The 13,626-nt window shown below is 37.3% G+C and overlaps 2 protein-coding genes across 2 annotated transcripts in view; one reads left to right on the top strand and one right to left on the bottom strand.

Moving 5' to 3' along the window:
* The window catches only part of MS3_00010842 (uncharacterized protein), a gene marked incomplete at its 5' end in the record, with an annotated part of 28,730 nt that extends 27,409 nt beyond the window's left edge, over nucleotides 1–1,321 (bottom strand). Inside the window, one exon of the mRNA XM_051219245.1 lies at nucleotides 1,220–1,321. Coding sequence (XP_051068477.1) covers nucleotides 1,220–1,321 — 102 coding nt within the window. The remainder of the gene's footprint in view (nucleotides 1–1,219) is intronic.
* A 3,028-nt stretch (nucleotides 1,322–4,349) lies between these two features.
* Nucleotides 4,350–13,626, top strand: part of MS3_00007019 (uncharacterized protein) — a 57,691-nt gene continuing 48,414 nt past the window's right edge. Inside the window, exons 1-4 of the mRNA XM_051215275.1 lie at nucleotides 4,350–4,402; nucleotides 7,024–7,299; nucleotides 10,951–11,169; nucleotides 13,064–13,427. The gene's annotated coding sequence lies outside the window, so the exon portion shown is untranslated. The remainder of the gene's footprint in view (nucleotides 4,403–7,023; nucleotides 7,300–10,950; nucleotides 11,170–13,063; nucleotides 13,428–13,626) is intronic.

Below are 13,626 nucleotides of genomic sequence, written 5' to 3'. Positions count from 1 at the left end.
ATACATTTATTTGAGTCCTTTTCAACCCTCTAGACGACCTATTTTCCGATTGTGCCCATATTGCAGTACATTTTCTTATCTATATTTTTGAGTAACTACCTAAACATGCTAAACAGAAGATGTACTTACATGCCTTTGTAAGAAGCCCACAAGCCATCGCGAGTCACGATACTTTAAAGCTAGAGAAGAATTATACCACAGGGTGGTGTATTTTTCAACATAACATGCCTTTGAAAAGCGAGATATTATATTGTGATTAGTGGGCTATTTGCACTATTCAATGAAAAAAAAACCATCGACTCTAAACTGATAGTAAACCTTTGAAATTGAGGAATAAGAGCGTTTAATCAATATGACCAAACAAGGTTCTGAAACTGCTATCACTGTAAATAAGTTTCGAGAACTAGTTCATGTATGAAAAATATAGGCATATAGAGACATACGACCCCAAAGCAATTCAAGTCTGAAACTGAAATTTAAAATTTCCATTTTGGTTGGAGTTATATATATATTGGTTTTGGCAGTCTGATTTTTTAAGCATTATTCGTATGGAGCTCACAACACCAAGTAGCGTCTTTGATTAAAAACACATGTATTACTCGAGCTCCCAATTTTGGGGAAAATTTGACACATTTTGTGGAAGCCGCCATAGTAAATTTTGGGGAAATGGCACAAAAACACCAAAATTCCCCTTCAACCTTAGTCAATGTCATTTGACTTTGGGGACTTCCCAAAATTTCCCCAAACATTGGTTAATGTCGTTTGATTTCGGGAGTTTACCCAAAATACCTCAAAATTTCCCCAAAGTTCCCAAAATTGGAAGCTCGGGTAGCTATCCCTACTCACATTCCCATGCAAGTTTTCATGAAACTGACATTTAAATTTTGAAGAAAGATTTTTATTTAAAAATAGCCGTTTATAAAATAAATCTGTCGATATAGTCGTCTCTCATGAGTTTTATCTATAGATAAAACTATAGAGTTGTGGTGGACCATAATTGTCTACCCTCACTGAACAATGCTAAAACGTTATACTTTTTACGTAAGTCCTTGCTTTAACAGCCAAAAGTTATCTGTACTTAAAAGCATAATAATCATGAGACCTTGATTTATATGTCGCCGAACCAGTTTCTTTAATCTCAAAATCATCAGTAAAGATTACTGTGTTGCATTATCGAAAAAATTTTTGAAAGTACCAACAATAAAATCAGATCATTTACTCTACAAGGCTTGTTCCCAGAACCAAGTTGATATGACGCTAAACACAAATAAGTGTACGACAAACTTACTAATGTACTGATACGAACAAACAAAACCTTCATTCAGTTTCAGCTTTAAAAATAAATGAGGAAAGGTCTTCCTGTGTTAGTTTTTGTACTATTAATCTCTTAGCTTACCCGAATTTTTTGAAAAAGTCGACATATGGAGCTTCAACAACGTGCTGAGGTAATAAATTCTACTCGCAGATGTTTCGTTGGGAAAGTCGATTGTCAGCTATCGCTTCCCGTATCTTGACATCGTCAGCATAAAGAAAAACCGACGATGAAAGTCGTTTACATACTAGAGGAACAACGCGCCCCAAAACTGTACCCTAGGTCACTCTGCCATACACAATTTCCCCGCTAGACAACTTGGAGTTCACCTGCACACTTTGTTGGCGCCCAACTAGGAAGTCTTTTATCCACATTAATACAACGCCTCCAACCCCAATATTTCTTAATTCATATAACAGTCAGTCGTGAAGATCCTTGTCAAAAGCTTAGCTGAATTTAATGTACGCTACTTCCACTCTTTAAGAGAGCTCCAGCTTTCAAGAACCACAAATAATTTAGTGAGACAGGAATAAACCATCCTGAAACCATGCTGTTTTTCTGAAACGATCCTGTTTTCATCGAGACACCTAAACAGCTCCCTACGAATAATAGATATAGAAATATTAGGACAAACAACTTTGGGGTAGTTTTGACTCAGGAACCTCTTCTAGACGGAGAACTAGACCCAAATACAAAGTCAACAAACCTCCTGCTCACCGTGGACTTTGACAGAAACGATGCACTTGAGGCTCTTGGACATGGAAACGTCAAGAGGACCAGACGAACTACACTATAAAATCCTGAGACATATTGCACAGTATATCGCAGCCCCATTGACTGTGACATTTAATATCTCACTTTACCAAGGTGTGTTACCTATGGACTGGAAGGATGCACTTGTCACTCTCATACGTAAAACATGACCAAGAAAACTTCCATCGAACTACAGAACTGCAAGCCTCACCATTGTTGTAGTTAAAAATATTGAAAAGAATAGCCAAAGAGACCACAGTGACACTTATGGAAACCAACAACCTGTTAAACAGTGAACAACATGGTTTCAGAAAGGGTTTATCTTGCACAAAGAACCCCCTTATAGCAAGGGAATATTAGATAAAAGCGCTAGACAACGGAAACTCAGCATATGCTGTCTACATAGACACCAGTAAGGCATCTGACAAGGTGCCAACAAATGAACTGCTATGGAATTTAGAAAATCTTGGTATTCCCGAACCTCTTTTAAAGTGGATTTTCTGGCAGGTAGTAGATAGAAAGTAAAAGTAAATTCCAGGTGCTCCACCTGGAGATCAGTACTTAGGACAATACTTCAAGGCCCTGTCCTTGGTCCTTTACTTTCTATACTATATGTAAATGATCTCTGAGCTATGGTACAGTCCCCAGTATTATTATACGCTGACGATGTAAAAATCTGGCAAGAAATAGCGGGAGACGCGGATGTATGCGCACTTCTTGAAAACTTAAATATTGTAATTAACTCGTCTGAGGAGTGGCTGACGCCTATCAAACTGGCAAGGTGTTTGCATGCACTTTGGGGACACAAAAGTTAATAGGTACAGCACAGGGGAAGTGCCTCTACCCGTGGTCCGGTCTCATAAAGATCTAGGGTGACAGTGAGTCACGATCTTGGGGTGGCTACTGCCGGGAGGTCGCAGCTAAGGGGTTTTGAACTCTCTGGGCTTTAAAACGGACACTCACAAAGATAGATACTACAATGTTCACTACAGTATACACGACCTTAGTGAGAATTAAGCTTGAGAAATGCGTTCAGATTGTAAGCCTCTGTTTAAAAGGCGACTCGGATATCCTGGAAATAGTAGGGAGAGTAGCTACCCGTGCAATTCCAGAACTCCAGGGTTTACCATACAAAGAACAGCTTGAAAAGCTAAACCTTTTTAGTCTGTCCTTTAGTAGGCTAAGAGGTGATCTAATTTTGATGTATAGAATACTAAATAATTTCGGACCTAACATATTCTCTCTTTTTCTTTCCACTAAATCGGGACATATCAAAGGACAAAGCATGCAAGTAGGAAAGCCAAGAATGAACAAAATATCAGTAGCATACAGGTTTTCACACCCATTAATCGATCCTTGTAACCTGTTACCCGAAGCATTGATGTCCGCATCTCCAATTGACTCATTCAAGAGAAGACTGGATACTCATAGAAGCACACTAGAAAAGGAATGGGCCTTTCGTCCTTACCATACAAACCTTAATCTGAAGTTAGGAAGCAACAATCAATCCAACTAATGAACTACAAGACAGAGAGAGCTAAATTAATATTCTTCGCACTGATTTGTGGCTTTGATGCAGCAAAAGACCATTTAAATGTGCTAACACTTAATATCCATGCAACCCAACAGACTGTAGCGTGGTGTCGAGTCGAGACTAACTATGAACACCGCTACAAAGGATCGCGTGCCAAATAAATCAGAAGACGAAGGTTGAACGTAACCAAATAAATCCATAAAATCCCCGAGAAGCCAAATATCAGAAGGGAGTTAATGGACCAAGTCGAGCTATATTCGCTGGCGATCTCGTGGTATCGAAAGGATACCGAGATCGTGGCAGGATACAAGCATGGTTACAGAACGTAACCGAATTCGCGCGAAGTCACAATCAAAGTGTAAGAATAAGAATGGAAGCACAATATAGCTGTCATTAGCACAGTCAAACAAAAGCATATTAAAATAAACACTGGTACAGTTGTTTATAATAATAAATATTTTTATGAAACCAATCGTGTTCTCGTCGGTTTTTCTTTATGCTGACGATGTCAAGATACGGGAAGCGATAGCTGACAATCGACTTTCCCAACGAAACATCTGCGAGTAGAATTTATTACCTCAGCACGTTGTTGAAGCTCCATATGTCGACTTTTTCAAAAAATTCGGGTAAGCTAAGAGATTAATAGTACAAAAACTAACACAGGAAGACCTTTCCTCATTTATTTTTAAAGCTGAAACTGAATGAAGGTTTTGTTTGTTCGTATCAGTACATTAGTAAGTTTGTCGTACACTTATTTGTGTTTAGCGTCATATCAACTTGGTTCTGGGAACAAGCCTTGTAGAGTAAATGATCTGATTTTATTGTTGGTACTTTCAAAAATTTTTCGATAATGCAACACAGTAATCTTTACTGATGATTTTGAGATTAAAGAAACTGGTTCGGCGACATATAAATCAAGGTCTCATGATTATTATGCTTTTAAGTACAGATAACTTTTGGCTGTTTAAGCAAGGAGTTACGTAAAAAGTATAACGTTTTAGCATTGTTCAGTGAGGGTAGACAATTATGGTCCACCACAACTCTATAGTTTTATCTATAGATAAAACTCATGAGAGACGACTATATCGACAGATTTATTTTATAAACGGCTATTTTTAAATAAAAATCTTTCTTCAAAATTTAAATGTCAGTTTCATGAAAACTTGCATGGGAATGTGAGTAGGGATAGCTACCCGAGCTTCCAATTTTGGGAACTTTGGGGAAATTTTGAGGTATTTTGGGTAAACTCCCGAAATCAAACGACATTAACCAATGTTTGGGGAAATTTTGGGAAGTCCCCAAAGTCAAATGACATTGACTAAGGTTGAAGGGGAATTTTGGTGTTTTTGTGCCATTTCCCCAAAATTTACTATGGCGGCTTCCACAAAATGTGTCAAATTTTCCCCAAAATTGGGAGCTCGAGTAATACATGTGTTTTTAATCAAAGACGCTACTTGGTGTTGTGAGCTCCATACGAATAATGCTTAAAAATCAGACTGCCAAAACCAATATATATATAACTCCAACCAAAATGGAAATTTTAAATTTCAGTTTCAGACTTGAATTGCTTTGGGGTCGTATGTCTCTATATGCCTATATTTTTCATACATGAACTAGTTCTCGAAACTTATTTACAGTGATAGCAGTTTCAGAACCTTGTTTGGTCATATTGATTAAACGCTCTTATTCCTCAATTTCAAAGGTTTACTATCAGTTTAGAGTCGATGGGTTTTTTTTCATTGAATAGTGCAAATAGCCCACTAATCACAATATAATATCTCGCTTTTCAAAGGCATGTTATGTTGAAAAATACACCACCCTGTGGTATAATTCTTCTCTAGCTTTAAAGTATCGTGACTCGCGATGGCTTGTGGGCTTCTTACAAAGGCATGTAAGTACATCTTCTGTTTAGCATGTTTAGGTAGTTACTCAAAAATATAGATAAGAAAATGTACTGCAATATGGGCACAATCGGAAAATAGGTCGTCTAGAGGGTTGAAAAGGACTCAAATAAATGTATATGTCCCTGCTTTTCGCAACATCGCTCGTTTTGTAATATCATTTCTGCCCACTACTTAATATTCTCGTAATAAAGTTTTGCAAATTGAAATGCTCACTTTCTGATATTTAGTTACGCTTTAGGCCATTTGTGGCGTCTAGTTAGGTTGGTGTGGCTACTCAGTTCAATGTTCATGATGAATTCGAAAAAGTTTAAAGATTAGATTGCCTTAATCGGAAGTTAGTAAGTTTGCGTCATCGTTATGGGTTCAATAAAACCAGTTAATTTCACGTCATGTAGTCGTTTAAATAGTAACATTTGATCAAAAAGTGTTGTCAAAAGAGATTTAGGCGATGAAATGAAAAGAAAATGAATCCTGTGTAATATTACTCTCGACCGAGTTCAAATGCCTGAAGTTATCACAATTATTTTAAGACAAAGGAAAACTAATCATATAACTTGTTCTCAGTCAACGAATTTTCAAATCTTTAATGTTTTGGTGAAAACGATGAACACATAAACTAAAATCGACGTTCGAGGGAGGTCGATTATGAATACAGTGGTTTTGAGTGCTGTTAGAGGTATGAGAGCGGTTATCACTTACCGGTTGCTCACACCGTGGAAGGGTTCTTCTGGAGACACCTTAAAACAAAATTGGATTAGAGGTGGTCTTAGTGACCTGAAAGTGTGACCGTAGTGCCCAAGGGACAACTGCTTGAGGTCGGTCACACACGACCTTTTGCGAGTCATTTTCGTGTTGGGTCCGTACTTGTTGAGACCTTATCGCTGGAGACGGATATCCGTGGGATAATGTGAGGTGTGGATCTTTGGGGTCGACCTTTTCTATCTCCATCCCTCCTTGTGAGAAGGCAGCATGGCTGTCATGCTGGTTGTCTGGAGGAAACACTTTACTGCTGTCACACCTCTGTACAGGCAGCAGTACGACTTCGCGTTCGCACTTTGGGTTTGTTGCTTTTGTTCTTACCGCTGTTGAATCGACCAATGTGGCATGGTAGAACCTTGAGGAACGATTGTTCCAGCCATTATAGCTCGGTTGGTTCATCATGATAGGCAAGCCCGACCACCACGTCATGGTGGCAACAACAGTCAGGTGAAGTTCGAGGAAATTAATCATTATCAAAACATTTATAATGATGTAAGCATTTACATTTAATACTTTTGTACACCTGATTAAGCTTGATTGCATAGTTTTATTGACAAAGTATTCCGTCAAAGCTTTAATTCCTCTGAAGTATGAGTGATTTAGAAAGTTATCGGAATGGCAGAGTTTGCATCATTAGAAATTGAATTACCCAAGTTCTAGAGATGTTGTCAGGTATTTATCTAGTTTAGCATAATTTCACTGTTGAATAACTTTAATATGTGCATAATAGTGACATACATACTTTATTTGTTTTAAACTAGATGGAATGCAAATTAGTTGAAGACTTTCAACATAATACGTCTTTGCCACTGCCAACTGTACGTTAAAACTATAGTTTGTATTTACCGTTGTCTACTCGACCTGATTCGACACCGATGACAAGTTCTCTAATCAGTGATCCAACATCTGCGGTAACTGATTCTAAACAGGACACTCCACAAATTTCACACAACAGACGTGAAACACCGGAAGGATTTACCATGCCACACAATCCAGAAATTAGCCCAAATCAACTAAATTTGACAAGTGAATCAGAGGTATTTTAGTCATTAATATTGTAATTTTCCTATAGTAGTATATATTTTATTGTTATTAAGAGTGCCTTAGTTATTATCGTGATTGTTTTTAAGATTATAATTTTGATTTGGACGAAAATAGTCCAATCCAGTCACTCATAACCTCCTACATAAGTTACGATATCTACGTACGTTTTGGTATCAGTTTCTTATTGGTGACAATCAAATTTATATTATTACTTATCTGTTGTACAGTATACCAGCTGAGATCAATGCATGTTTCTGTCTGTCCTCCATAGTCGATTTTACTTACCAAGAGTTCAAACTTCTTCCTAGATTTTCTGATGAATACAAAATCTCGTCACCAAATCGGAGATAAATATGATACGAATAGACCATACACACCTTTTTGAGTTTCACGGCGTATCATGATCATGGGATAAGTGAAACAGAGACACTGAGAGAAAACATGAGGTTTCAGTTATAACCCTAACCAAAGGTCATCATTTATATGTACGCTGTTTTGGTTGTTTTGAACATAGATTAGTGGAAATAAGCTGTAGTCGCTATGATTCAGTAAATACAGCTTCTTCATAGCCTGACTTAGCAATAGTTTGATGAGTACATTATGAGCTGAACCATAGCCCTTAAAACTTTAATTAAGCGTTGAACATTGGAAGTTAATTTCCATTGTAGTATTTGCTTGATTGCTTTGCTAATTTTAGAAAGAACTCTAGAAATTTGTAGACTCTGTCATTCGATCCAGTATGACTATCTTTATTAGGTTTTAGAGGTTGACTTTAACCTTAGCATTAGTTCAATTATGATTATTTACTTACAATTCCTACTAATTGTTGTGGGAAAATAACGTTCCTCTACATTTTTCAGGGATGTGAATGTGTTCTATTGGTAACTATTCATCATACAATAGTTTGATTCACATGTATTATATGTTTGCCGATGGTTGATTCTTTAGACTTCAACAAAGGAATATCAGCATAAAATTGTGATTTAATGGTCAGAGTTTAAGCGTCCAAATAATAGAGCACCAACCCAGTCTCATTCCAACTAAGCACAGAACTCTATTGTTTGGTTAATGGGTGCATTCTGCTATTTTATGACTTTACATAATTTAATAACAGATTAATCTTGATATGTGATAGTGAAAGTACAATAAGATTAGTCACTGTGAGTGGACAAACAGGCAAGTAGCCCACTGACCACTAAATATGTGTGAATCCTTTTCCTCTTATTGATCTCTACTCTGGACTCGCTGTGAGTAACTGCTTGTAATTGTGTTGAGTAAAGTACTATCTAGTCTATACTCTGGTTCTCTATTCTGAGTCGGGAATCCTGAATCTTATATAACGCAACTAATCTCATTATCTTATTAATGTATTATTACAGTCTACTTGAGAATGAAAAAATATTTTAAACAATCTGTTATATCAATTTTACCGGATTTTTGTATATCCGATGACCATTTCAGTTGATAAATGTTCCCATCTGCCACAAAGATATGATTTTTATTATTACGAAGTTAACCCATTATGTCATAAATAAATAAATGAAAATAATTCAACGAAAGAATTTCTTTTGATGACATCATTTTTTGGGCTGTGCAATAGTACTCATAGTTAGTTTTGCTTGCAGTTGTCCACTATAAAATAGAGGAAAATTGTTGAATGGGCCATCCAATGCCCTGAAACGGCCGAGGGTGGGGAGAGTCAACTATCCCTCTCCAAATGCTCTCACATGGCCACGTGCATACAACAACTGGCAGGGAAGTCCTACTCAATACGTTCTTGTGACATTACTGTTGTTCGCGAAATTAAGAGGATGAAAAGCGAGTGTCCGGTGCTTTAGCCGGGTAAGTTTACACGGAGGGTCCACGTGAGGGAGTTGGAAAACCCTCATTCCAAACCAATGGTGTACATGTGTTCCAGTATCCCAAAGGAACAAGCGGCGTATGAACCAATCACTGGTCACCGGCTACCATGAGACTGCATCTCCTAACGTTGCTCCACTGCCTCGTGGATCAGACCTTTAGGTCAAAGGTTCCGAATGTGGCTCTCTAAGAAAACCACTCGCTTTTATTTAGTAACCCGGGCAATATCTCAGCCCTCACCTAAATCGAATGATTTATGTGATGCATATCTATTTGGTGCCTCCTTGTATCAATGCTTATGTGTTTAGATAAAATAAAATAAAATTACTAAACGAAATTATCATTGATAGTCAGGTTTTCTCAAGTTTGGAATATGGAAGTCTACGAATATGGAGAGGTATTGCATCGTTTACCAAAGTAATTAAAAATTATCAAAGATTTCAGGTATCGAACATGTGATACGTAATATGCCGAGGAGTTAGTAGCTTTGAATTTTTTTCTGATTAGCGTTCTTTTGGCGAATTACTTTTCTAAATGATGAGGTCGCTAACCCCAAGCCCATTCCTCCTCCTTTATCCGGGCAATGGGACCGGTAGTAACCCCAGAAGGGCTCCAGGCGGAGTTCAGAGTTAGTAGCACTTGATAGTTAATGGGAGTGAAAGAAGCAGTTGTTTGCTTTACAAAAAGAAGGTGAATTTTAAGACAGTAATTCGCATTTACAATTTGCCAAGGCTTTGGTAGAATAAGTCATTGAGTGTGGCTCTTTTGTACACAGAAATCACATTCGAATCACATCAACATTTATGTTGTCAACTTTTAGGTGTACTTATTTACTTACGCCTGTTACTCCCGGTGAACGAGCATAGGCCGCTTACCAGCATTCTCCATCCAACCCTGTACTGGGCAATCCTTTCCAGCTCCTTCTAGTTGTTATTCATCCTTTTCATATCTGCTTCTATTTTCCGACGTAACGTGTTCTTCGGCTTTCCTTTTTCTGCTTCCCTTCACGATTCCAAGTTAGGGCTTGCCTCGTGATGCAGTTTGATGATTTGCGTAATGTATGTCCTATCCATTTCCATCGTCTTTTCCTAATTCCTTCTTCAGCTGGAAACTGGTTTGTTCTCTCCCATGAAAGGCTGTTGCTGATAGTATCCGGCGAATGTATGTTGAGTTTCTGACGTAGACAATCGTTTTTAAATACTTGAACCTTCTTGATGATGGTTGTTGTAGTTCTCCAAGTTTCAGCTCTGTACAGTAGAACTGCCTTGACGTTCGTATTGAAGATTCTCACTTTGATATTGGTTGAAAGTTGTTTTGAGTTCCATATGTTCTTCAACTGTAGGAATGCGACCCTTGCTTTGCCAATCCTTGCCTTTACGTCTGCATCTGAACCTCTTTGTTCATCGATGATGCTTCCTAGGTATGTGAAGGATTCTACATCTTCCAGGATTTCGCCATCGAGAGTGAATGGATTGCTGTTCTCCGTGTTGTATTTGAGGACCTTGGTGTATAGACTAATATTCTCAATAGGTGCCTATAATAATTCTTCTATTGGAATTAGTGATTTCATACATTTATTTATATTCACAGAAGAAAACCCATGTGTATTACTATGGTGTAAAATAAGCTTGACATAATCAAATAAATGAGACCAGTTGTGGATTTTGGTGTGTTCATTTACCCGAATAGTTTACGAGAGTGCTATGACAGAACTATGTATCAGGATTTTCATTTATTCAGGTTTGTTGTGCTGATTAAAACCGGCAGTCTTTTTTTATTTACAGACTTCATTTTTGTCACTGGTTCCTAATAAGTTATTCGATTTAACAACCCCAACAACCTCTCACTATATGCCAGCAGTAAATAGCAGTGTAAGAAACGCGAAATCCTCTATCGACTTTTTAGAGGATATGAATAATGAAATTTTAATGTTAAATCAATCAAAATGCCACACTCCAATGGTATTCATTTCAAAAAAAGCATCACCATATCCATTAATGGAAGTAAGTTGTTTACAACCATGAAAGATATTTTGACTATGTTATTCCTGTGAGTCATATATATACACATCCAGTTAAGTTCGAATTGTTAGTCTTATTAATGAAACCAACAAAGCAACACTGATAGCACTGACTGCCATTTTCAATAAACCCCAATAGCTTTCTATTTTCATCGGGTTCAGTTAATCAAGCATAAAAAGCCAGGTAACAACCAGTTTTCTTCGACCTTCAAGAGACATTGAACTGGTAAACAATCACCGCGTAGGAGAATAACTACGATGTCCTTAAAATAGTAAAAACCATATAAGAAAGATAGATAACCAAAAGATTCTATAATGCATTTGACTGCGATAATAATGAAGTAAACCTAACGTAAGGGATCCTGGTTAAAGAAAACGTTAATTTAGAGTTGGAAAATGGTGAAGAAATGTGAGTTTTACATACCAAACCATTCTCATTTTTCAAACGAATCGCATGAGATTTCAAATTACAGTAACAGGTACCATTTGGTGGACAAAACGTAACTGGGGTAAGCAATCAGTGATAGAGGAGGAAATTGTCGTGGTGTAGTATGTTGAAGAAAACGAGCATGTTAAGTGATATACAATAAATGAGTGGGATTTGAGATCCGATGAATTATTAGTCTAGCCAAAGTCACTACCCACATGACTATTCATGAGCGGTAAACGTTACTATTTGGATTTTGAGGATAAAGTTACCTACATAATCTTGTTTTTCTTCCTCTGCAAAGTTTACTGATCAACTTTAAGGAGAGCAATAGTGGTTTCATAGGATTGCAGAACATAATACTAGGTTAAAGCACAGGCTTTTTTAATAAGACTAAATTCACTTATTATCTAATCTGTGTTTTAGTTGCAGTTTAAACTACTGTTGGGTAATAATGACTTTTCCGATTTTAAACCAAACCAAACACAGTCATAATTGTTGATTTCTAACCTTTGTATGGAGCGTATCTATAGTCTGCAGTTTATGAATACAGTGGTCCTGAGTGCTGTTAGAGGTATGAGAGCGGTTATCACTTACCGGTTGCTCACACCGTGGAAGGGTTCTTCTGGAGACACCTTAAAACAAAATTGGATTAGAGGTGGTCTTAGTGACCTGAAAGTGTGACCGTAGTGCCCAAGGGACAACTGCTTGAGGTCGGTCACACACGACCTTTTGCGAGTCATTTTCGTGTTGGGTCCGTACTTGTTGAGACCTTATCGCTGGAGACGGATATCCGTGGGATAATGTGAGGTGTGGATCTTTGGGGTCGACCTTTTCTATCTCCATCCCTCCTTGTGAGAAGGCAGCATGGCTGTCATGCTGGTTGTCTGGAGGAAACACTTTACTGCTGTCACACCTCTGTACAGGCAGCAGTACGACTTCGCGTTCGCACTTTGGGTTTGTTGCTTTTGTTCTTACCGCTGTTGAATCGACCAATGTGGCATGGTAGAACCTTGAGGAACGATTGTTCCAGCCATTATAGCTCGGTTGGTTCATCATGATAGGCAAGCCCGACCACCACGTCATGGTAGCAACAACGGTCGGGTCTACAATTTAACATGTAATCATAACAAGAAACAGATGAAGTAGTCACAAATTCGTCATATTTTGGTTTTATTGTTTGTGATAATTTATGAGTATGAAGAATTTCAGACACAGTTTATTCTAATTATCGAAATTTCCATTAGATGTCTTTTTACTACTATTACTACTATTTTATTTATAAGTAGTTAATAAGTATGAGAAAAATGATTCGATGTTTCGCATAAAATGACAAGATGCTAACAGTTACTCTAGTGTCTTATATCTTTTATACCTTTGGAATAGACTTTGTGCTGTTTCAGCATCGCCATTATATATTCTAATCTTGAACATATTTTCTACACTATAGAAAATTATTTCTTCTAGTCAAACTGTGGGATCTTTTGACAGAAATCAACAAGGAGATAATTACGCTCAATTAGATGTAATTTCCGATAACCATGATGTTTTAAAATGGGATTATGCTGGAGATATAGCTTCGAATCATTTAGGTGTTCCAAGAATTATTTCACACTCTAGTCTATCTTGTCATCCTGTTAATTATGTTGATTATGGGAACTATGATGTCAATATGACAATGACATGGCCTTCTTCTAGCCCACATATTTCTCCATCTTCTGGATATGGTTATGCGGTTCGTAGAAAATATAACTTCAATACAAGAAATAATTCTAACAGAAATTGGAATGAATCATCAAAGATAAAAGGGTTTAGTAAGTTTTTAATTGATACAATTTCATACGACTTTATTTATCATTTTCAAATGTGGAACTCATGTTACATAGTCTAGTTAAGTTAGTTTGTTTATTGTTAACATACTGCACAGTAGTTCATTCTGTTCCACTTTACGCCTGAGAAACGTGGCCATTAAAAGTAGAAGATACTCGTGAGTTGCGAATATTTGATCAGAGA

This window comes from Schistosoma haematobium, chromosome 2 (genome assembly GCF_000699445.3).
Source record: "Schistosoma haematobium chromosome 2, whole genome shotgun sequence".
In the NCBI taxonomy this organism is placed as follows: Eukaryota; Metazoa; Platyhelminthes; class Trematoda; order Strigeidida; family Schistosomatidae; genus Schistosoma; species Schistosoma haematobium.
Note: the sequence above shows the minus strand (reverse complement) of the source record. Positions and strands in the feature narration are given on the sequence as shown.